Source organism: Aureobasidium namibiae (genome assembly GCF_000721765.1).
Source record: "Aureobasidium namibiae CBS 147.97 unplaced genomic scaffold scaffold_14, whole genome shotgun sequence".
NCBI lineage: Eukaryota > Fungi > Ascomycota > Dothideomycetes > Dothideales > Saccotheciaceae > Aureobasidium > Aureobasidium namibiae.
The window spans coordinates 372,187-395,428 of record NW_013581195.1 but is presented as its reverse complement, the minus strand read 5'-3'; the positions used below and the strand labels follow the sequence as shown (position 1 = coordinate 395,428).

Genomic DNA, 23,242 nt, shown 5'->3' with positions numbered 1-23,242 from the left:
GATTCAGATGACGTCTCGTGAGTCCAGCCCAACTTTTCCACTTCCACCTGGACTCCCTTGTCTTCTTGTCTTGTCTGCCATATGAATCGTCATGGAGAAATACAGTGCTTTTCGTGATCGCGGTCAGTCGTATCATCTATCATTCTGCCTACACGTGCTGATATACAACAGGCTCGGGCATTGCGCCTTTCTTTCCCATCCCAACTCAACCCGCGGGATACGCACTTCCATTCCACCTCTTCCTCTTCGTTGTGCGCATTTTCTTCTTGATTCCTATCGCCGCCGCCTACTTCCTGTTCCTCTCATGGCTTCCCATTGGCTCCCTCGGCAACAAAGCTGTCTTCTGGTCTATGCTGGGTGTCCCCGGCATCTGGTGGATTGATCTCGGTGTTGATGGCGTAAAGAAGGGGTATGGTCATCGTGATTACCTTCTGATCAGAATCTCTACTAAACACGTTACAGCTCTCTTGGCCAGAATCAGCAAAAGCTGCCTCAACCGGGTTCTGTCATTGCTGCTTCTCACACGTCTCCAATCGATGCTTTGTATCTGGCTGCCATTTTCGACCCTGTCTTTACTCGCTCTTACCCTGGCGAGCGTAACGTCCAGCGCATCACTCTCCTCCAGGCTATGCTACAGGCCCTGACGCCACCTGTTCTCACACCACCCAAGGACGCCAAACTGGTCCCAATTTCTGAGATTCTACGCGAGTGTCCCGGCAGCTGTGTTGCTGTCTTCCCGGAGTGCACTGCTACCAATGGTCGGGGTATCCTGCCTTTCTGCCCTAGTCTTCTCACCGTACCCGCCAAAACCAAAATCTTCCCCGTCAGTCTCAAATACACTCCTGCAGATGTAACTACCCCGGTGCCTGGATCTTACTTTTCTTTCCTCTGGAACTTGTGCTCAAAACCTACGCATTGCATACGTGTCCGTATCGCAGAAGCCACTTTCAACAACCCTCCTGCCCCTGAGCCACCGCGCAAGAACTCATTCCAGACAAACCTTCTCGACGATCTGCATTCACGCACTACCAAGGATGAAGGTATGAACGGCTCAGAGAAGGAATCTTTGGACAAGATTGCCGAGTCACTCGCTCGTTTGGGGCGTGTGAAGCGTTTAGGTCTGGGACCTGCGGATAAGATCGCTTTCATCAAGGTCTGGAGCAAGAGAAGATGATGAGCATTATCCACTCAAGCTGTTTTTGCAAAGCGGGGAGTGTTGACATGTTGCATGGTTTCTTCAACTAGCATAAGTCTCTAGCTCTGCTAAGCACGGGTTCTCACTTTTCACTAGTCAGTCGCTTGACTAAACTTCATGCTATAAAAAGCCAAAGGAAGATTTCGGAATCAGTTTGATCATCAATAACCTCGACTGTATTTCTTCTAACGGTTCTGTATGAGATATGATTGAAACCGAAAACACACGAGTGGACAAGTCTCTCGTTCTTCTATGCGATGACCATGCAAACTCGTGACTTCCCAGGACTGCTCATGTTTATCCTCTACAAACCAACATCATAATAAACACAATTCGCAGTCCTGAAATTATACAAGCAAGCCTCCCTACCAGCCCCTTCCTCCTGCTGCTCCCACTTCTTCCTCATCTCCAACAGCAACTCATGCACCTGAGCAAGATACTGACGTTCCGCCAACGGCATACTCTGAATGAACTTCCGCCACGAGTCTGGATCGGATAGTCGGGTGTCGTCGCGTATATTGTCTACAATGCCTTCTCTGCCTTCAATGGCGAGAATAGGCGCGGATTTCCAGGTATCGATGTAGGTGGCCCAGCGTGACTGTGCTGCTTCGACAATGTGGTATTTGTTGCTCTTCTTGCCGCGGTGTTGAGCCATGAGGACTTGAACGTTGTTTTTGCCACGGTGCTCGCCGTTGCTGTTGCTTTCATTGTTATGGTGCGAGGAGTGGCGGATGAGTGAGGGATGGTGGCGAGAGCGATGGTTACCTGCTTCGCGGGACTCGCGTTCGCGCAACTCGGAGCGCATGTGTGCGATCAGGTTTGTGCTGGCGACTTCGGTCTCGGTGTCGGTGGTGCTGTTGCGGACTTTGAGGGTGCTGGAGGCTTCGTGCTTGACCATGACGATCCAGGGGTGAGATGCATCGCGCTGCTTGCTGAGCACATCGTCGATGGTTCGGGCGTCTGTGGCTAGTTCGGCGCTGAAGTCGTTGGCCCAGAGGCTGGAGAGAACCTTGATGCCTGTGGATCGGAGGACTGTTGGATCGCCTGAAGCTACAAGGATGTCGCAGCGCTTTGCGTTCCACACTGGGCTGTGCGAATCCTCATGTCCACCCTTCTTGAGATATGCACTGTTGACTGCGTTCTTCTTGTGTCTCATAATGGCAGCAATGAGACCGTCCCAACCGATGCTGACGCCAACAGCATGACAAGCTTCACTTGTAGCATGAGCACGAGAGCGGTGGGCGTCGATAAGTCGATCGTACCTTCCGCCCGCAGCAAAGACGTTCTTGTTCTTCTTGTCATATATGCATTGGAACAACACACTACCTGTGTAGAACTTCTCGTTGACGCTGCTCAAGGGACAAATGTAGATCTTGCGTCGTATACCGAAAAGCTTCATCGCATCGACCACACGCTTAATGTGCTCCATGGGTCTTCTGATTCTGCTCGCGTGTGTGCTGTCTTCTAGTATCTCTTGCAACTTTCTCAAAGCCTTGTCTGGAGTTTCACGGAAGTCAAACTGTGCCAAGTCATCGAGTGATGTGGAATGGATGCCAATCAAGGGTGAGCGAAGTTCAGCTCGGATCTTTGACCAGCCGAATTGATGGATGTTTAACTTGCTGAGGGTTTCCTTGACAATCGGTCGTTGGGATTTGTCGATTCGACAGAAGTCAAGGATGAGCTCCAGCAGATCAGAATGACTGAGATGGAAACACATTGGTTGTGAAGACAATGCAGGGATCTCATCGATGATCTCGTCGACCACTTTGAGAACTTCTGCTTCTTGAAGTGCAAGGTCATCGCTCTCTTTGGTCACGATATCAAAGTCGACCTCCTTGATGGTCCTGGGAGGACCTCCACTCAGAGTGTCACGGAAGACATTACCAAAGACGTAAGTCTTGTCGACTGCAGGTTCTTGTTTGGCAAGACGTCTAGCATGTGGTAGGACCAGATCATATGGCAGCTGCAAGAGGTTGCCAGTACCGTCCAAAAGCTGAACGGTATTCGGAGCTGTGTAGTAGCTGGAACGAGGAAGCAGCAAAGGGCGTTGTGTCTCCTCGGCACCGTGTCTACGGAATATTGAACAAAGAGTAGTTCTGGCAATGTCTCTCACACGGAGGTCTTCGGCTGTGAGTGGCTGCTTGCTGGCTTTGGCATCCCATGCAAAGTCCTTGATTCGTTGATCAGGGGTCTGGGTGAACAAAGCTGTCATCATCTTCTGATAATACTCCGATCCTGGATCGGTAAGACTTTGTAAAGCTTGTCGGATAGTCTCATCCTCGATCTGCACCGGCAGCTTCCCGCTTCTAAGGAGTTCCAAGCTGCTCGGGCGATCGCCAGGAGAGTGGCTGATGAGATCCATGATGATGTTGCCCTGGAGCACCTTCTCCGGTGCTTGGAACTCCGAAGGCAAGGCATGTTCCTTTTCTCTCATCCTTAACAGCACTTCGTGACGCTCCATAGCTGTTCGCAAAGGGAAGCACATCTCGAAGAATATGATACCAAGCGAATACATGTCGACTTTGTCGTTGTAGTTTACTCCAGAACCCGACTTGATCTCAGGTGCGACGTACATGGCAGTTCCGACACTTCTGGTCATATCAGCGCCAGTGTTGGTGCTGGCCAGGACTTTGTCAGCACTGGTGTACTGGCTTGTTGTAGCCAAACCAAAGTCTCCAATACGAGGATTGCCTGCAACATCGATGAAAATGTTGTCAGGCTTGAGATCGCGATGGATGATGCCGTGATTGTGGATATGGGCAAGACCTTCAAGAACCTGTCGGAGCATCTGCCAACCTTGTTCGGGCCTCGCGTACATGTCTTTTCTGATCAGATCTCGAAGAGTATGTCTCTCGCAATACTCCATCTGAATATAGAGTGTGGAGCGCATGAAGCGTCGGGACGAGGCACGATGCGTTCTTTGAGGTCGCGAATCGGTATCCTCGCCATCACTAATGGCACTCTCCGATGGTGCTCCGTGTCTGAACATAGATCTTGCATTCATGACACGACCATCAGTCTCGGTGCCAGATTCAGTGACCTCATCGTCTTCATCATCATCATCTTCTTCTTCTTCTTCATCTTCGTCACTATCTTCGCCGAAGACAATGTCATCACCAAGACCACTCGAACTGACAAAGTCCAAGCCACGGCTGCTCATGCCAAACTGAATACCATCATCGTTAGAGGTCGTTGTCCCGTCCTCAAACGACACAGATTCCTGGTCCAGCTCTACCATGCCGGACAAATCATCTTCGACCCAAGCTGAGTAGTAACGGACCACGTAAGCATGATTCAGTCTATGCAAGAGCATGACTTCAGACAAAACGTGCTCTAGTTGTGCAGCCGAGTCTTGCTTGACTTTCTTGATGGCGTAGACTCCGCCATCAAGCTTGTTGCGTGCTTTGACGACTTCGCCGAATCCACCTTTGCCCAGGCGACCGAGCTCAGTGAAGTCCTTGGTATATCTAGAGAATGAAGGAGCTTCCCCAATGCTCTGGGAATTTTGCCTAGAGCGTCTAGCAATAGGACTTTTGAAGTCGCCAGAAAAGCCCATTGAAGATGATTGCCTCCGTTGGCTTTTGGAATACTCTGCATTGATGATTGGCAGGTCGCTGCGGAAGAACTCGCTAGGGATCAACTCGAAGGCCGTAGGTCTGTTCTTTGGCTCCTTGCTGAACACTCTGCGCAAGACATCGCTCAGCGGTTCAGAAAGATCAAGAGACTCAAGCATAGCCATGGGGCCATTGTACTTGCGAGTCACTGCAGTACCAAAAAGCATCTGAACAAGCAGTACGCCGAAGTCCCAAACATCGCTTCGTCGAGTAAAGATGGCGTCTTCGCCTGAGCACTCGGGTGCAAGCCATGCTGCCATCTTCTTGCCCTTTTCCAAAGTGCCTGCTCGACCTTGCAGCCTGAGTAATCTGTCTTCATAGGCAGCGTCTGCTAATTTCGGTGCCGTAACTCCGGTGTCTGATCGGAGTAACAAAATATTGGCACTGTGTATGCGTTTGTGTACAATGCCGTGGCGATGGTAGTAATCCAAGGCTTCCAACAAATCCAGAGACCATTGTTTTGCTTTAGCGGGCGGCACCGTACCGCCGTCCTCGAGCATCTCCGCGAGACTTCCTCTGTTGGCAAGGTCCGACAAGACCGAGACGTCCCAATCTTGATTCAATCCTCCATCTTTCCCTTCAGATTTTTCAACCTTGAAAGCATAGACGTTGACGATGTTGGGTTGGCGAAGTACCTTCAGAGCTTCAAGCTCTTCTTCCAGAGCCAGCAGATGGTTTTTACTCGCGGCATCGCCATGTACAATCTTCAAGGATGCACGACGGACCGCAAGCATGATCGGCGGCATGAGGGAACTTCTGGAGGACTTAGGCTTAGCGGAATAGATGTCCATCTGTCCTTTGGAAGCAATGGGCGCTATCAACGCGACGCTATTGAAGGGGGCGCTTTCCATACCAGGTCCGAGCGCAACCTCTTGATCGAAGTTGAGAGTATTATTGTCGTCTTCGACAGAAGAAGGGTGTGGACTGGATCCCATCTGGGTGCGGGAAGACCGATCGCGCTGTTTGGTTTCACGGCGCGCAACCATATCCTGGACCAATCGTTGCATGGCGCGGTCTTCCTCGTCTTGTGCGGCCTGCACTCTCTTGGCCTCGTCCTTCTCTGCTTCCTGGGCTTGATCGAAGGCAGCAGCCTCCTGGTTCATGCGCTCATCTTCCAGACTGGGTAGCACACCCTGCTCTCTGGCTTGAACTGCATCTTCAAGAGCTTCCTGGACGTCGGTCGCTATGGCGTGAATCATGACTTCGCCGGCCATTTCGGCTGGTCTAGTCTTGACAATGTTCGAAATGCGCTTCCTGGCCTGAGCTTGTAACTTATCCAAACCTTCGATTTGAAGCACAGGCGCAGACTTGGGATAAGTTGCCGTCAACTTGGCAGAAAGAACGACAAAGGTGGATTCATCGGAGAAGGCTTTCAACTTGAGCTTGAACGCTCGATCGGAGCTCTTGCTCCAAGCAGACTTGATTTCTACTTCTTCATAGTCATGCATATAAATGGCCTGAAGAACGTCAATCTCTTCGGCCTGGACCTCTGCATAATTGACATGAGGGACATTTGGTGGGTCCGAGGCGGAAGGCTTTGGAGCAGTGGGTTCATTGTGTTTTCGGTTCTTGGTGGACGTCTTTGCAGGCGTTTTTGGAGCCATCCTTGCAGGTGGTCATGAGCGTGTGTGGTAAAAGTGCCAGATGACACTACCCAGAGTTATGCAAGAGGAGTGCAGCCGAAGCCACACTTCTTTACGCTGTGGCCGACATTATTTCTCTGTGATAATTATGGTATAGGGAAGAAAGGGAGTGGTTATCAGAGGAACATACTCGGATGGGAGCGTTGGAAGATGATCCCTCGTGGGCAGGCGGTGAGCGGAAGGCGGTCAAGTAGCGTGGCAGAACTGCATGCGCAGGTGCAATTGTAAACAAAGCAGTCGCGCTGCTTCACCTCAGGCGCAAACGCAATTCGACGACATCATCGCGAGCTATGCTTTCTTGGATTACCGGCTCCAAGGGCGATGAAGAGATCGAAGGTACAAACCTAACTCTGCCGACTATTTGACCGTGTCTAACTCACGACAGATCCCTTCCCCGAAGCACCAGAGACTCCAGCCCATGTCTTTGCAGCACGCGCATTCAAGCATGCCATTTTTGGCACTCCTGCTCCGCCCAACGAAACCAACTATGCACACGACTTTGTAACCAGAGAAGCTGTCGAGATCGATTTCAAGCCACGCACTGCGACACTGGATCTTCCCACCCGCTCGAAAGACAACATGGCTCCCGTCGCGTTGCCTTCTGCACCTGTGCTATCGCCCACCAAGCCGAATGGTATCCTCATGACTCCGGGAACGACCAGACGAAATAAGACCGTATCTTTCGGAGCTCAAGTTGTCGATAAGGACACTACGAACCGGGGCAGAGTCGCTTCTCTTGGAGATGGTCTGGCCCAATCTGCCTCAACTACAAACAGAGCACCGACCAAGCTCACAGCCCAATTGCAACAAGTTCGCAACTCGGCGCAAAAGGCCAAGACAAATCAGATGCAGCGAGCCAAAGACGACACTGATTTGACCATGGATTACCTAGAGCCACGATCACAGTCTGGAAAATACTGGAAGAGAGAGTACGAGTCGTACGCCGAGAACACTCAGCGCGAGATGAAGAAACTAGTCCTCAAACAGAAGGCTGCAAAGGACTATGCAAAGGAAAAGGAGCAAGAGGTCGCCGACTTGCAAACCCAGCTACGCCAGGAAAGACAAAGGGTCGAGAAGCTCGAAGCCAAGACCAAAGAGCTGGCTGTGCAGGTCAAGGAGTTTGAGAGAAAGATGCTGGGCCAGACAAGTCAGGATGCACAGAAAGAGATGGCCAAGTTCAAAGCCGAGAACGAACACCTCCGCCACGACCTTGACCAAGTGCTGGGAAAGAAAAGTGGCATCGCAAACAGCCCCAAACGCAAGACGCCAAAGGCAGCTCCACCAGGTGATCTTTGGGCAAACGCTGCATTCTCGAGTCCTTTCGTAGACGATGCTGCCGACAGAGATCAATCGCCTTTGCGAGCACGAGACATGAACATCCAAGGTCAAACACCCAGAGACGAAAAGCCCAAGGCAGTCAAGAGTGTCCATGCGAAACGGTTCAGCGAAGACACCGTGGACATGTCACTACCTCTTCCATCTCCTGAACCAGGTTCTCGCACTACGCCTCGTAGCAGCAGGAAATCTACAGCAGACATGACGATAGACGAGCTGGTCGAGAAGTATTCGCCAGAGAAACCGCAGTTTGATCGTCTTGCTCTGCCTCTAGGCGTCGGCGCGTTGAACTTTGGTTCAAGCAAGCCTGAGATGAAGCCTGTAGCCGATCTACCGAAGACTGGAGCCAGAATTGCCAGTCTGAGTGACGAGAGGTTGGCAAAGGCAAAGGCACGCATCGAGGCTAGAAAGCTGTCTAAGCTTGCAGCATGAGCGGAATCTGGCACGACGGTTCACACGAATTATGGCATTGTTGGGATTATTTCTCTTCTGTTGATACTCTTTTAATTGATACCCCCATTTTGACTGTTCTATCTCTTCCTTTTAGCTTTGTCTCGCAATGTTTCCCATCACCATATAGTCCCATGCCAAGAACGTCCAAAGTCGGTAGAATTCATGACGCAGCTCTAGGATCAGAAGAAGCTCTCCAACAGCGCAAAGGCAACTCGCACAACTACCACCAACCACTCATTGACCGTCTCTCATAGTACCAACACCACATTATCGCGAATCAAGCAACCACACATCAACACACGAAATGGACTCTCTAGGCAGCGGCAACATCGACATCTCCCAAATGTCCGACGCCGAGAAAAAGGACCTGCAACAATTCGTCGTCAACGAGTCGCAAAAGGCGCGCATCCAACAATGTACTACTAAACCCATACTTCCGCCCTCTCCAGCTCTGCCCTACCTCTATCCTTCCGCTGCTTCCTCTACACATCAATGCTGTGAACACCGCTGACTAGAGTCACACAGCAATCCACTCCCTCACCGACACCTGTTTCCGCAAATGCATCACCGGCAAGATTTCGTCGGGAAAGCTAGACAGAAGCGAGGAGCCCTGCATGCAAAACTGCGTTGATCGCTTCATGGATGCAAACCTTGTGGTCATCAAGAACTTGGAGCAGATGAGAACGCACATGTAAAAGATGTGAAGAAAGAGAATGGAGGAAACATCCAAGACTCTGTGTGGCATGGATATACGTCTATGGCTCTGAACGACGATAGGATGGGGAGACCAGCATGATTGGAGATGTGATTCGAAATGTACACTATGAAGAGATGTATGATATAAGGAATGACGGTGTGGCATTGCAAAACCAGTTGATGCATGAGAAGAGCAGTGGAGACATCAAGGATAAGCGACCATGATACTACAGCAGATTGACATGCAATGAATCAATACACGTCACGATACAAGTCACATGAATGAAAGAACAGGACGGCGAGGGCATGAATGAACTAGATTTGGGATCTCTCCCTGGTATCGAAAAGGGGCCTGCGTCCTTGCAGCCACCCACACCCACGGAACGCCAATGCTTTTTGTTTTGAGCAGACCATAATCATAACCACACGACACAAGAGTCTAGACCGTCCATCCTTCTTTGAGATGAGACTGATTTAAACAATGTTGAGCTTGGTGGCGGCAATGTCAAGGGCATCGACGTCGGGAGTAAGACGGGCGAAAGCCTTCTTGGTGCCGTCGGGGCTGTTGAAAGACAATTAGCGTTGTTCTGTTGGTGTGTTGATGGAGTAAAAAGCATACCGGATCAGGGTGTTGATCTTGACGGTGTCGACGTCGTACTGCTTCTTGAGGGCGTCCTTGATCTGGCGCTTGTTGGCCTTGGTGTCGACGATGAAGACGAGGGTGTTGTTCTCCTCAATCTTCTTCATGGCAGACTCGGTGTTGAGAGGGTGGATCAGGACCTTGTGCTGCTCGACACCGGTCTCGGCCTGGACACTCTTGCGGGGGTACTTGGGAGCGCGCGAGAGCTTGAGGGTCTTGGGCTGGTGGAAGGTGGTCGACAGGCGGACTTTGCGGACCTTGTGCGAGTTGACCTAATCAAAAGAATAGGCCGTCAGCGATGGGAGTGCTGACACGCCTCTATTTCAGGTAGTCCTTACGCCACGAAGAGCAGCCTTAGCGGCAGCGCCGGCCTTGGCCGAGGGCTTAGTGGCCTTCTTTGCGCCTGCGATGCGTGTTAGCGAGTGTCTTCTGGGTGGTATGCGAGTCTTTTCGCAGCGTAGGATCAAGGCCTGGAGTCGAACACGTCCGCCGCCGAAAAGACAATCTTTTTTGTCGCAATTGAAAAGTCCTTCGTCGTCGAGTATTCGCCTTCATCGCTCGTCCTGGTGAGTCGCACCTTGGGTGTTGTTCTTGGGGGCCATCTCGTTTGATTTGTCGGGTCGTTGCTACAAAAGTCGCTCGCTGGTCGAAGAATTCGATTTTGCAAAGTGTGGGAAAGCGAAAGCAGGAGCGACCCACTCGGTGGAACCCCGGGTCAAGTCTGTTCTTGCCTGAGCCGCCCGATCGCGAAATCTTGGCATATCAAGAACGCTTTTTCCTGCTAAGAAGAAGAAATAATCTGGAGTGACTGAAAGGTTCTGATAGAGAGATCCTGCGTCCTCTCGAAAGTCTACCGGGCTCTGGTTTCACTCGTGCGGGCGTCGAAAAGTCACACGATATTACTTCACTCTCAGACAGACAAGAACTATCAACACATCGAAACTCCACAAAAATGGTCAACGCCAAAAAGAAGCAAAAGCCCATGAGCCTTTCTCAGGGTAGACCGCCAGCAGTCAGGAAGCCGAAAGCTTCATTGTCATCAAAGGCTACGAGAAATCTGATCCAAAGTCACCATCGTCTTCACAAAGCTCTTGCAGATGCCACGCGTCAAGGAGATGAACAGACTGCAGCAGCCATCCGGCAGCAAATCGAAGAGAAAGGTGGTCTGAAGAGCTACCAACAAGCGAGCATCCAAGGCCAGTCCGGCGATCGCGGCGGAGACACTTCCAAAATTCTGCTGGACTGGCTGCCGAAGGACCTGCCGAAGGGACGTACCATCCGCATGCTCGAAGTCGGCGCTCTGTCTGTCAATAACGCATGTTCAAAGTCTGATTTTTTCGACGTGACACGCATCGACTTGAACTCACAGGCCCCTGGAATCGAGCAACAAGATTTCATGGAGCGACCCATCCCTGAGACGAACGCTGACAAATTCGACATCATCTCTCTATCTCTTGTGTTGAACTATGTCCCAGAAGCGCCTGGCAGGGGAGCGATGCTGCGAAGGACTTGTCAATTTTTGCGAGCTCTGCCCGTCTTAGGTTTCGGGGAATCTGAGACGGCGGCCGAATACTTCCCGTCTCTGTTTTTGGTCCTTCCAGCGCCCTGTGTGATCAACTCACGCTACTTGGACGAGACTCTGTTAAATCAGATCATGGTCACCCTCGGCTATGTCATGGTGAAAAAGAAGCTATCGACAAAACTCATCTATTTCTTGTGGCGTCACCAGGGCAAGGGGTCAGAGAAACGGCACAGGTTTCGAAAAGACGAAGTTGCTCCGGGCCGCACGAGAAACAACTTCTGTATCATATTGGAATGATATCATTTTCGGAGTGCTCAATTTCTTTAAGCTTCCATGGAGATCAGATATCATCTCCTGACAGTACTTCCTATACTGAGACACGACTGTATGCCGGCTGTTCACGTAGATGCAACGCACAAGACTCACCAGGTCGGGCTGCAATCGTCGAAGCGGGCATTAGACACAACATGCTCTCGACCGTGTGCCGATCGACATGAGCTAGCTTTGCTGTAAGAGAGGTACACGAACGAATCATTGATTGCGTGTACCGTAGTGATGAGCGGAAAAGGTCAGGAACAAAGGCGACACCAAGGATAGCTAGTGGTCACATGACCGATTGGTGCTGCATGCACTCTGGAAGGCACAGTATCATGCCTTGCAGGCGGTAGATGGAGGGTTTTCTTTGGCCAGCACTGCGTGTGTGCTGCAAGGAGGGATACCTTGTGCAGATGCGCGTGGCTCGCATGCATCATGCTCATGCTCCTGCACTGCAACAATCTATCACTCTTGACAGCAATTTCCAACGTCCATGCGAGTTCGACATTGAGACAGCGGGCACCGATGATGAATATCTTCAAGAAGCGAACCCTCGATTTTGAGGTTGCTTCTGAGGTATCGGCAAGGCTGATGATAATCTTCGAGAAGTCTCCGCACAAGTGACTTCATTTGCTGGATAGATTGAGAGAAGTCCCGAGCGGACGGAAGGATTCAGTAGAGGCAGCTTAGCGCAGCATGCTCGGCAAAGATTTACAACCGCATCTCTTGCTGCACCACCTCTGATTGAGAAGTCACAGTCAGAGCGCATCGTCTCTCGAAACAAGTTCTTGATGTCAAGATCCGGAGCGACGTTAAGAATCCATGCTGCATCTACATGCAAAGGGTACGGCCCGCTTGCCGCATAACGCAAGCAACAAATGAAAACAGCCGACGCATCTTGACCTGTCATTGATAGCAAAAGTGATGAAACGGCGTTCTAGAAGAGTAAGTTGAGGTCCGAAGGATTGCCAGAGTAAGCAGCACAGATGCTGGAACAGACCCTGGCGGTTGAAGCTCGAACGTCGACATGTGGTCCGGTCCATGGGCATCAAGCCTACAGCGGTCCATAGCATACATACTAATCAAGTAGAGTTCACGTTGCTTTTCTTTCCTGCGGGATATTACCGTTCGTATTCTCGTTGATTAACAAGAGCAGCGCGGAAGAAGCGGAAGAAGGACGGCCAAAAACAATAGCTAGGCGGGTGCTGAAGGTCAAGGACCTTTTCGTGGCCGGCGTGTCAAGAGTTGGAAGAAGCACATAGAAGGTCAAAGCATATGCCCACACGAGGCTTTAGCGCAGGGGCTTTGAGATCAGCTGCCGGCGTGCTGCAGCGAGGCAGGCTTCGAGATTGCTTGGGAGCTGACGGGCCAACTGGGTTCGACTGGTCACGATGCAAAGCAGCCAAGAGAGACAAGAACGAAATACAAAAGACAGGTCACTGGCGTTGGAGTGCGACGGAATGCATGATGGCATGTGTATGGAGACGAAAACCGACAGCACTACCGGGTGGGGTCCGGCGCCCTGTTTTAGAGTCGGTGGACAGGACTCAGGGTCGACCAGCATGGTGGCCTCTATGGATGCTCAGCGAGAGCGGGCGCGGACCTCTCTGCGACACTGTTCTGGTGAGCGAATGTGCTCCGCTGACGGCGGACAAAGTGCAGAGCTGGTGAAATTCTCTGTCTCGAAACAGGGGTCCGCATATATAGAAAGTATTGGTATATAAAGAGAGGCATACAGTGCGGCGATGGTAGATGCTCGTTGATCTGTTTCAGCATCAGATGCGTCGAGGATTTAGTTGTTACGCAGCGTGTGATATCTGACTCGAGGGTTCAACGGCTTCCGAAGGCAGAGGACTCGCAAGACGACACAAGGCTGTTTTGCTGCTGCATCATCATAACGCCAAGCTACAAAGTACCCACATCGACCTTCGGCGGCCATCGCAAAATCCTCTCTCGAAGACGACCTTCTCTCTCCCCCTTCTCCAACCCTCAAACCCTGCTCCTCATCTTATCGTCGACTGCTGGTTTGGTAGCGGCTCCCCCTGCATTGTTCTCGCGCTTCTGGTCTGAATCCACGGGCTTATGAGATCACGCCCCGCCACGAAAAAACGACTGACGACAAAGAAACCAAGACTTGGCCAGCTACAGCCACCACGCCGCCCGGCTGTTGGTCTTCGAAAAAGCCGTCCGCTGCTCTCGACGCCCTCGCGAGCTGCTCTCTGTGCCTGCGTGCATTCCAGCCCTGTCTACACTGCCTGTCCTGTAATCCATCAGGCATCCCGTTGCTGCCGTTGCAATCCCGCCCACTAGCTGCGGTCACACGTCTCGGTCACTTTGCTCTGCCTAAACGCTTTTGACATCACGTCCCCCCGACAACTCTAAACTCTTTTCCGTCGAATTCTCTTCCTTCGATCTCGTCTATCTGTCGACATCATGAGTCTTCAACAACCCGACATGTATTACGACAACCCGCCTGCGAGTCGCTCTCCCCATGCGCAGCGTCACCAGCCTCAACTGCATCGCCAGTCGTCGCGCCAATTCGACTCGTATGCTCATCTGCCCTCGGGCCTCTATGGCGCCGACGATCAGCACCACCAGCAGCAGCAACGTTTCGATGCTCCTCGCTACAATGACAGAATGGGCGCTCCTCCCAACATGCATCAAAACATGAACCAGAATATGAACCAGAACATGAACCAAAACTACGCTGGATACGACATGGGTGCTCAGAACTGGAACAGCGCCGCCTTTGGAGGAAACAACAACCCCATCGGTGCCTTGGGTGCTTCCCAGCGCAGACGTGGCCCGCAGCAACAGGCCCCGAGAAACGGCCTCCCCTCTGTAAGCTCCGACGCGCCTTCGCATCAATATGGTTTGCGTCTGACTAACGTTGGTGGACAGGCCTGGCTCGATCAGCCTCAACCTATGCCCCAAGTCTCTCCATACCTTGGTCTTGGTGGAGGTGTCCTCGGTGCTCCCTCGATCAGATCGGATCAGCTTGGATCTGAGCCCGACGAGGAGCTCATCCCTACCGCTATCGTCATCAAGAACATTCCATTTGCCGTCAAGAAAGAGCAGCTGGTTCAGTTGATGACTGACATGGGCCTTCCCCTCCCCTACGCCTTCAACTACCATTTCGATAATGGCGTTTTCCGTGGATTGGCTTTCGCCAACTTCACCTCGCCCGATGAGACGGCCGCCGTCATTGATGCTATGAACCACTTTGAGCTCCAGGGCAGAAAGCTGAGAGTCGAGTACAAGAAGATGCTCCCTGCGGCCGAGCGCGAGAGAATTGAAAGAGAGAAGCGTGAGCGCCGCGGACAGCTCGAAGAGCAGCACCGCCCTATGGCATCCCAGACTTTGCAGACTCAGACATCCATGTCCTCGCTTACCGGCCATCTGCCTCCCGCCTCTCCTTCGCCCGTGTCGGCTGGAAATGTTGGACTTGCTGTCGATCTGAACAACCCTGACACCCTCAAGGTTTACTCGGATCTGCTCATTTTCAAGGAGGATAAGAACAGAGATCTGTTCATCTTCCCCTCTAACCTGAGCCCTCCTCAGAGACGTGTCATCCACACTATTTCTCACCACATGGGTCTTGCTCACATCTCCAAGGGACAGGCTGACCAGCGCGCTGTCCATGTCTACAAAGAAGCTCCCCGCCAGAGACTCAGCCCCCCTATGCCTCAGATCCAGGCCATTCAGCAGGGCGAGACTCAAAGAAGAGGCCTCAACCGCGCTGCGACCACCGATTTCACCGATGTCCGCAACCAAGACGCTTTCTACAACCCTACTGGAATCCGCCACCAACAATCCGGTTATCTTGCCGGCTTCCAGGACGCCCCCAGCACCCTTGCCGCAGGTCCCAACCTCCGTGCTGCCAAGTCTTTCGCTGACTTGCGCTCTTACACTCCTTCTCCTGTCCCTTCTACCGCCAGTTTCCCTGCCACTCTTGGCAACAATGTCTCTCGCTTCGCCGAATACGCTCGCGAGAATGGTGGTACCCCTGCTATCACCCCTACTGGTACCGCCGCACCTATTGGTACCCGTGGAGATGAGAGCATGCTCGTCAATGGACTCGGGAACATGAACATTGGCGGCCCTGCTGGTTTCGCTAGCAGCCCTCGTGGCCTTCGCGGTATGATGTCTTGGGACCGCGAATCTAACCCAGGGCCTATCGGTGGCCACCGCTCTTTCAGCACCAACAACACCGGCTACGATGAGCAGCCCCGCGACCGCAACCAAGGTGCACCCTCCCGCCAGCCCCGCGGCCCTGTGCCCGAGCGTGGCTCCGGCTTCCCTCGTCGCAATGGTCACATGGCTCGTGGCAGTGATGAACTGTCACAACAGTCCGGTGTCGAGATCACTGTCGAGTAGATCACTCATTTTCTATGACACGTAACGGCAACTGTACACCCTCATGAGTATGATGCTTGCAACTCGAACCGATTTCAAGAACGATGAACAAGCTACCACGGCATGGGCAGACGAGACGACAGTGTCTCATGTCTTCTTCGGTCTCTCGACTGCCTTGATGAAGTCAATGACGAATGACAACAACGACCGCTACGAAAGTAGACCCCTTTCAAAAAAGAACATATCCTACCATTATTGGCTTCCAGCATGGCTTACAAGGTCATTCACACCAATCCGGAAAGCAACGCGCTGATTTTTGTCGAAATTGCATCAAGTCTAGTCTTTCCTTCTTCTCCGCCCATCTGCTGCACTTCTGCTTTTGTCATTTTCCCTCGTCTTTTTGAGCACGAACGAGAACAGGAGGAAATGAAACTGTTTGAAATCTCTCGAGAATGCGAAAAGATAGCACACGAATTCGAGACCGGCAAACACTTTGTCTGATTTTTCTTTTACTTTTTTCTCTTTTGTTCTATCGTTTTTCCTATCTCTAACTCTTTTTTCCTCTTCTGGGGATGGGGTCGTGGATAGGAGAATAGTCTGGCACTAATTCTTCCTACAACTGGATGTGTATTTTAGTATGCCCACTGGAGGGCAATGAAGGACATGGCGGGTTGGGTTTTACTCTTGATCAGCTTGGGTAATATTCAGACGAAGTGTATTATTTTGATATCATTGCCTTTTTTTTTTTTCGTGGCTCTGGTGACCCTGTTCTCTTATTTGTTATTCCACCTCTTGTGACTCGACGGAGCAGTGAGAGATGTAGAGCGACGTATTGCTTCTTAGCTTGTCAGTACTAACATATAGATATGGTAATGACCTAGGTTGTTTCTCGTTTATCGTTCGTCGCCGATGTGCACGATCATGAGCAGGTTAGCAATATTCTTCTCTCCGTGCTAGAGCGTTATGTCTCCTACACGAGGAAGGTAAGGTTGGCTACGTATGAACTGCACCATCGAACAACGCCATCATGACTGATGTATCATGAATTGTGATTCTCGAGTTCCATAGACAGATCGAAAAGATTATGCTATGCAGCTCGATAGGTACAATTGTGCGTGTAAATCTCTTTGAAGCCTTCGTACCTCGTATCGATGCACGACCACAAGCCCCGCTGCCCATTGCCGCCGGCAATCACTTCAGTCTCAAAGTGCTTAAGTGCTCCTCATCCACAGTACCTATTTGGTGATTCTCTTATTGATATCAGGAATTGGTCAAGCTGGTTATGGTCATCAAGGCATCACAGAATGGCCAAGCACCAATGAACGCCCACCAAATTGGTGATGACGGCGTTGTGATGCTGACTTCCAAACACGTCCAAACAACAGGGATCTACAACGGAACATGCTCCAGATAATCCACCCATTTTGAGACTGCCATTTCTCCAGCGACTCGGCGGAAAGGAGAGCAATTGTACTGACAATATACGGCGTTAACCGTTGAGGACATGTGTCGGCTGCCAGAAGTTCGTCACGAAGAGCCATATCAGTGAAAAAGTGAAGCGGTCATGCACACGGTAGAGAGACACAAGACACGAAACAGTTGCATCAATATGACAGCTTGGTGATGACAATAAAGGTCCCCCGCACGGGGTTGTGGCATCCCCTTTGCTTGTTTAGAGCTAGTGAAGAGCATCAAAACATGGTCAGCGGCTAGTTGATCCACCTCGACACCTTCCTGCCCAAATCATTAAAAGGAGGAGCGGCAGCACTTCCCCTTCACTTCCTTCTTGGAGCCCTATTCGTCCTTCAGTCTCCCTTCTCGACATCAACTGCTTCGTTGCAAAAAGGCAGACGTCTCATGCCTTTCTTACCACCATCTCTACTTAGCAACACACTACGAGCCAATCTATTCAACGCTCGATTCACAGTCAAGTTCACTTGCACGACGATCAGACGCGCAAACATGGCAACTGCTCACAAAACCACCATGGTCACGGCCCTGCCTGAACAATTCATGAGGACCTCGGGCTCAACCGATGCCGTCTGGGTTCACACCGAGCCTTACAGCAACTACCCCAAGTACCCTAGTCTCAACAAAGATCTCGAAACAGATGTCTGTGTCATCGGCAGTGGTATTTCAGGTGTCTCAACCGCCTACGAACTCGTCAGGAAGGGCGTTCAGGTCGTCATGATCGAGGCCCGCGACATCATCTCTGGAGAAACTGGGCGTACCTCTGGTCACTTGGCGAGCGATATCGACGATGGCTATACGGAGGTCAAGTCCAAGCACGGAGACAAGGGCGCTGTCATGCACTTCGAGAGTCATGACTGGGCCATCAAGCGTGTCGGCGAGATCTCGCGAGAGCTGGGCATCGAGTGCGAGTACCGCAACCTTCCTGGCTACAACGTTTCGCAGTACCCTCGCGGCGACAAGCACCACGAAGAAGATGTTAAGATGCTCAAGGAAGAGATTGCCTACTCCAAGACACTCGGCATGGACGCAGAGTGGAAGGAGGGTTACGCCATCAAGGGCTGGAACGGTCAGGTTGACCAGCGTGATGCTGCTGTTTTCTACAACCAAGGTACTTTCCATCCCACAAAGTACCTTCTCGGCGTCTTGAAGTGGCTCTCCCAGCAGCCCAACTTCAGCTGCTACACCCGCACCCGCATGATGGAGTGCCAGGAAAAGGGTATCGAAATCATGGGCATGGGATCCAAGGAGGTCAAGGTCTCCACCGAGGAGGGCAACACCATCACCTGCAAGGACGTTGTCATGGCTACTTGTGTGCCTCTACAAAAGCTCAGTGTCGTTGCCGAGATGGAGTACTACCGTACCTACTGTATCGCCGTGCGCATTCCTAAGGGTTCGTACGAGGATGCCCTCATCTACGACACTGCCGATGCCTACAAGTACATCAGATTCACAGAGTGTGATGAGAAGGACGACTACCTGGTCATTGGAGGTTGTGACCACAAGGTTGGCCAACACGAGAATGAGAAGACGAACTACGAGGAATTGGAGAAATGGACTCGTGAGCGCTTTACCCAGGTTGGCTCGACCGACTACAAGTGGAGCGGTCAGATCTTTGAGCCTGTCGATGCTGTCGCTTTCATCGGTTTGGACCCCGGAACCAAGCACACGTACATCGTCACTGGTGACAGTGGGAATGGTTTGACCCACGGTGTCATGGCCGGTCGTATCATCGCAGACCATATCACTGGCCAAGAGAACGCATGGGCATCCCTGTATGATCCCTCGCGCAAGGCCAGCATCGTCAAGTCGGCAAAGGAAATGATCACACACGACCTCCAGATCAACAGCCAGTACAAGCGTCTGTTGCAGTCAGATATCAACGACATTGAGGACTTGCTTCCCGGAACTGGTGGTGTGCTTAACCCCAAGACCAGCAAGCCCATCGCCGTGTACAAGACCGAGAGCGGTGAAGTTCGCAAGATGTCCGCCTTGTGCCCTCACATGAAGGGAGTCGTCTGCTGGAACCACGCAGAAGCTTCTTTCGATTGCCCTGTGCACGCATCCCGCTTCTCGAGCGACGGTATTTGCATCATGGGACCTGCCAAGGGTAACTTGCAACCTGAGAATGAGGAGGCCAAGAAGGCTGTGCAGCAGGCGATGCAAGGATGATCAGACGAAGAGAATATGATCAATCGGTGTCTATAGGCGTTTACGAGTTTGATGAAGACATAGTCGATAGGGTTGACGCGCATGAATAGGAGTTTCGATAGTTTGTATATCAATAATGAGTACTATACCAAAACACAGCTGAGCAGGTGTGAGTAAGTTTAGCTGGCGTGACTTCGTTTCGAATCATACCCTCCTCCTTCTCCCCGAGTGTACAGTATGTAAGGAGTGTAGCTACAGAAGCGCACAATGATTTCGAGAAACAGCACGTCTCGATCGAGATACGATGTTCTCTCGGCTGTCTTTGGATACACCTTAGATCTATGAATTTTCGTGCCTCTTGACAGCGAGAGCAAATCGGGGTCTAGGCCTTTGGAAGAAGGACGTGGTAGTTGCAGAGGGAAGAAAGAGTCTGTAGACAACTTTTTCTTGTCATACTGACCGAAAATATCATGAAGAATTGACCATCTATCAAAAATCATAAGAATGTGTCAAGAACAAGCCCCAAAAGCCGAGTATCGCCAATATAAAAAATGCAAGCTGATCAGTCAAACATCTTGCGTTTGCTTCTCCTTCTCCGCTTCACTCCTCTTCTCATCCTCCATATGCTTATTCTCCTCCACCAAACAATCCTCATCCTTCGCAGCAACCTTACTCTTCTTCCTCAACGTCCTTCCATACTTCAAAAACAAAATCGGCGTGAATGCAAACAACGTCGCTACTGCCGCCAAAATACTCGCCGCTACATTCGCCCCCAAGCCTGAAAACATCTGATATGCAAACAGAGGAAACACTGCTGCGGCAATAGTGCGACAGGTGCTCAGTGAGGAGACTGCAGAAGCAGCCATGGGTCCATAGGTATCAGTGCAGTAGCCGAAAAGCACGTAGCTGAAATCAGCGGTTGCGAAGCCAACGCAAGCGAGACCGATCATGGAGAATACCCAATGCACATTAGTGACTCTAGGCGGGATTGTCCAAGCGAAGATCCAAAGACCGATAGCGAGGGCAGGACAAGCAATAGCGAAGGATCGGATCTTGGTTTCGGGGAGAAGGCGACGTTTTTGTGCGCGGAACTTTTTGAAGAGGTAGTCGTCGTAGAAGCGAGGCAAGACGTCGAGGAGAATGCCGATGAGGATGGCGATGAAGGATAGAGAGGAAGAGGTTTGGGAAAAGGTGCGGTCGAAGGGCGGGTTGGTGTAGGAGACTGTTAGGCCCTCGGTCAAGCCGTAGATGAGACCGAAAGCGATGGCGCAGAGGGCAGAGCAGAAGAAGACGATAGGTTCTGTGACTAAAAAGACCAGGGGCCGGAAGAGTGAGTCTTTGACGAAGGACTTGAAGGAGAAGCCTTCGGAGGAGGATGGTCCGTTCAGGTCGTCGCGCCCGGTTTCGGAGTGTATGGCGTCCACCTTGTGTTGCAGGAGCTGTTCGGCCTTTGTCTCTTTCATGAAAAACGATAGGATTGTAGAAATGGCGGCTACGATGGCAGAGACGTAGAAGACTACTCGCCAGCCGTAGTAATGGGTGATGTATGAGGAATAGATAGGACCTAGCACGAGGCCGACGAAGCCAGAGACAGTGTACCAGTACACGACCCAGATCCTGTCATGGCTCGGTCAGCACAATGCTCTGTCTGCATGCTGAGCCTCAAGTCGACTTACCTGATCTGAGCACCCCACATGTCTTCAATACTGCCGTATGCTACACAAGCAGGTACAGCGGCGGCGACGCCTTGGAAGAAGCGACCAAAGTATACCGCAATAGACGAAGGCACAGCTGCTGTGATGACCGAGAAGATGCAGAAGACGGCCGAGGACACAATGTATAGAGTACGTCGGCCAAAGGTTTCTGATATCGGAGAGCAAATGATGCCTCCAAAAGTCTGGCCGAGCAGGTACATGGTGACAAAGGCGAAGACTCCGAGTGTCCTACTCATGTGGTACTCCTCTCGAGCAGAGTCAGAAGCTGCGGTCTGATTTCTTTAGTCAAGCATATGGGAGTAAAGGAGCAGGACCAACTCACGCCTGCCGAACTGATACCAGTCATGTATAATTCGACCCAGCAGATAATGATGGTGGTGTAGCATTTTGCGATCGGTCCCCAATTTCTCGGGTGGTCTTTGCTATCGTCGTTCCAGCATACTGTGTTGTTGTCCTCGAGATGGCATCCATGTTGTTCGAGCAGATTGTCAGTACTCTGCCGCGTGCCGGAGGGGGAAGGGGAGTTGAGTGAAGTCATGTGCGACGACCTTGTATTGATAATAATAGGTACAGTATTGGAGGTCGAACAACCCAAATCAACAGCAGTACTCTGTTAACACTACCTTTGGACTGCCAATCTCAATCGTTTGCCCGTCATTTCTTAGCCTCATCATTGTTCTGTGCCGAGAGCCATATTGAGACACCCAAGGGATGAATCATCGACGTCATCGCATTCGTACGCAACACGACCGCTGTGGTAAAGACAAAGAGTTCAAGCGGCGACGACGAACAGTCAGCCACCTGTGACCTGAATGGTTCACAGGATAAATTCAAGCGTTTGACCGTTGTCGATAAGCTTGTGACTCTAACCTTATTCGTTATATCTAGCCTGTCAATGACGCCAATAAAATCTCCGCTGTCAGATCTCCTTCCAGATGCCAGATGAGATCTCTCGTTTCCAAACTCATTCCAAGATGTGATCAGCATAAATCGGCCCATGGGGTAAAAATAAAGCGGCCGCATGCTAACATGCAGGTTACAATCCTCCGCGGCGGCCCGCGCCTCGTGCTCAATCGCTGATTCTGTATTGGATTGGCTTAAATGATCCGCCATTGGACTGCAGAGCGGAACAAGCAGTCAAAGCGATGATCAGATCCATTTCTGCCACGAACTCGATGCTGTCACCTGCTTTTGTGATGGGCGGCAACACCTTGAGCTCTCCCGAATCCGAATCGACAGTGACATACATGAAGCAGTTGAACGCGCAAGGAATACGATCGGGTGAGATGCCGTACTTTTCAATGGCGCCAGCGATGTTGCCAAAACATCCTTGGTGAGGGTCTTTGTCGCCATAGATGATGCGGAAAGTGTCCTTTGAGCACGGTGTCAAGAGAAAATCGTGCTTGCCAGGAGAGTTGTCGGCGACGATTTTGAGCATGACATTGCTGCGGTTCGAGTACAGCGGGTCGCCGGTGGTGAGGAATATCCGACTTGCGTAGTCGAGCGTTCTGCCGTTGCTGATGACTTCGTCGGGATCGTGACGGTTAAAGGCAACAAGGTCAGAGACTTGTACACCTTTGGGATCAATCACGGTCAAGCGCTGTCCCTTGTTCAAGGTGAAGGCAGTGCCGGTGCGAGGTGTGATTTCAATGTTGTCGGGCATGATGATGTTTCGTTGTAAGTGTGTTTGCGAAACCGAGGAGATTGTTGTGGTGCAACCAAAAGTGTGTATGTCGTGAGAACAGCAGACAAGCATCACATCAGCATCTGTCAAGTTTTCAAATATTGATGCCAAATCCCACTGACCCCAGACACGTCATTCTTCGTCTTTGTGTCCAACGTGCGGTGTGCCTGACCCTCATGGAGATCTAAACATGGCACTTGGCGATGAGATGCGGCTGAGACTCCGCAGGTGGTTGGCTCGGCGAGCCGGGTGCAGCAGAGCCTCCCCCCGCTCTAACCCCAAGCATCGATTTCTGTTACGTTTGTTAAAGCCTCGCGAGCGTTTAGCCAGACTGAATGGGGAATTGCGTGGCTCTCATGACATCAACATCTTTGTTTGGCGAAACCACCAAAGAAAGTGACATGCCTGGCAATATCTGTACTCGTCATTATAACGTGTGTGTACTAGCATGGA

At 51.4% G+C, this 23,242-nt stretch overlaps 10 protein-coding genes across 10 annotated transcripts; 6 read left to right on the top strand and 4 right to left on the bottom strand.

Moving 5' to 3' along the window:
• Positions 1 to 91: 91 nt before the first annotated feature.
• M436DRAFT_52100 (uncharacterized protein) lies at positions 92 to 1,174 on the top strand (the record flags this gene model as incomplete). The annotated part of the gene is made up of 3 exons (XM_013569659.1): positions 92 to 122; positions 172 to 409; positions 463 to 1,174. 3 exons carry the CDS (start codon positions 92 to 94, stop codon positions 1,172 to 1,174), a joined length of 981 nt encoding a protein of 326 aa, XP_013425113.1.
• A 325-nt stretch (positions 1,175 to 1,499) lies between these two features.
• M436DRAFT_74714 (Serine/threonine-protein kinase) lies at positions 1,500 to 6,413 on the bottom strand (the record flags this gene model as incomplete). The annotated part of the gene is made up of 1 exon (XM_013569854.1): positions 1,500 to 6,413. One exon carries the CDS (start codon positions 6,411 to 6,413, stop codon positions 1,500 to 1,502), a length of 4,914 nt encoding a protein of 1,637 aa, XP_013425308.1.
• Positions 6,414 to 6,742: 329 nt separating this feature from the next.
• Positions 6,743 to 8,219, top strand: M436DRAFT_65793 (uncharacterized protein; the record flags this gene model as incomplete). The annotated part of the gene is made up of 2 exons (XM_013569780.1): positions 6,743 to 6,788; positions 6,838 to 8,219. The coding sequence occupies 2 exons, from the start codon at positions 6,743 to 6,745 to the stop codon at positions 8,217 to 8,219; spliced, it is 1,428 nt and encodes a 475-aa protein (XP_013425234.1).
• A 325-nt stretch (positions 8,220 to 8,544) lies between these two features.
• On the top strand, positions 8,545 to 8,935 carry M436DRAFT_51809 (uncharacterized protein; the record flags this gene model as incomplete). The annotated part of the gene is made up of 2 exons (XM_013569616.1): positions 8,545 to 8,656; positions 8,766 to 8,935. 2 exons carry the CDS (start codon positions 8,545 to 8,547, stop codon positions 8,933 to 8,935), a joined length of 282 nt encoding a protein of 93 aa, XP_013425070.1.
• Positions 8,936 to 9,410: 475 nt separating this feature from the next.
• Positions 9,411 to 10,178, bottom strand: M436DRAFT_83951 (60S ribosomal protein L25-like protein; the record flags this gene model as incomplete). Its single annotated transcript, XM_013569853.1, has 4 exons — positions 9,411 to 9,498; positions 9,556 to 9,848; positions 9,915 to 9,979; positions 10,154 to 10,178. 4 exons carry the CDS (start codon positions 10,176 to 10,178, stop codon positions 9,411 to 9,413), a joined length of 471 nt encoding a protein of 156 aa, XP_013425307.1.
• A 350-nt stretch (positions 10,179 to 10,528) lies between these two features.
• M436DRAFT_65791 (uncharacterized protein) lies at positions 10,529 to 11,395 on the top strand (the record flags this gene model as incomplete). Its single annotated transcript, XM_013569779.1, has 1 exon — positions 10,529 to 11,395. The coding sequence occupies one exon, from the start codon at positions 10,529 to 10,531 to the stop codon at positions 11,393 to 11,395; it is 867 nt and encodes a 288-aa protein (XP_013425233.1).
• Positions 11,396 to 13,846: 2,451 nt separating this feature from the next.
• On the top strand, positions 13,847 to 15,790 carry M436DRAFT_51883 (uncharacterized protein; the record flags this gene model as incomplete). Its single annotated transcript, XM_013569628.1, has 2 exons — positions 13,847 to 14,254; positions 14,315 to 15,790. The coding sequence occupies 2 exons, from the start codon at positions 13,847 to 13,849 to the stop codon at positions 15,788 to 15,790; spliced, it is 1,884 nt and encodes a 627-aa protein (XP_013425082.1).
• A 1,965-nt stretch (positions 15,791 to 17,755) lies between these two features.
• Positions 17,756 to 19,411, top strand: M436DRAFT_74708 (DAO-domain-containing protein; the record flags this gene model as incomplete). The annotated part of the gene is made up of 1 exon (XM_013569852.1): positions 17,756 to 19,411. The coding sequence occupies one exon, from the start codon at positions 17,756 to 17,758 to the stop codon at positions 19,409 to 19,411; it is 1,656 nt and encodes a 551-aa protein (XP_013425306.1).
• Positions 19,412 to 19,956: 545 nt separating this feature from the next.
• M436DRAFT_51735 (MFS general substrate transporter) lies at positions 19,957 to 21,643 on the bottom strand (the record flags this gene model as incomplete). The annotated part of the gene is made up of 3 exons (XM_013569599.1): positions 19,957 to 21,007; positions 21,067 to 21,377; positions 21,428 to 21,643. 3 exons carry the CDS (start codon positions 21,641 to 21,643, stop codon positions 19,957 to 19,959), a joined length of 1,578 nt encoding a protein of 525 aa, XP_013425053.1.
• A 531-nt stretch (positions 21,644 to 22,174) lies between these two features.
• On the bottom strand, positions 22,175 to 22,768 carry M436DRAFT_83946 (uncharacterized protein; the record flags this gene model as incomplete). Its single annotated transcript, XM_013569851.1, has 1 exon — positions 22,175 to 22,768. One exon carries the CDS (start codon positions 22,766 to 22,768, stop codon positions 22,175 to 22,177), a length of 594 nt encoding a protein of 197 aa, XP_013425305.1.
• Between the last annotated feature and the right edge of the window lie 474 nt (positions 22,769 to 23,242).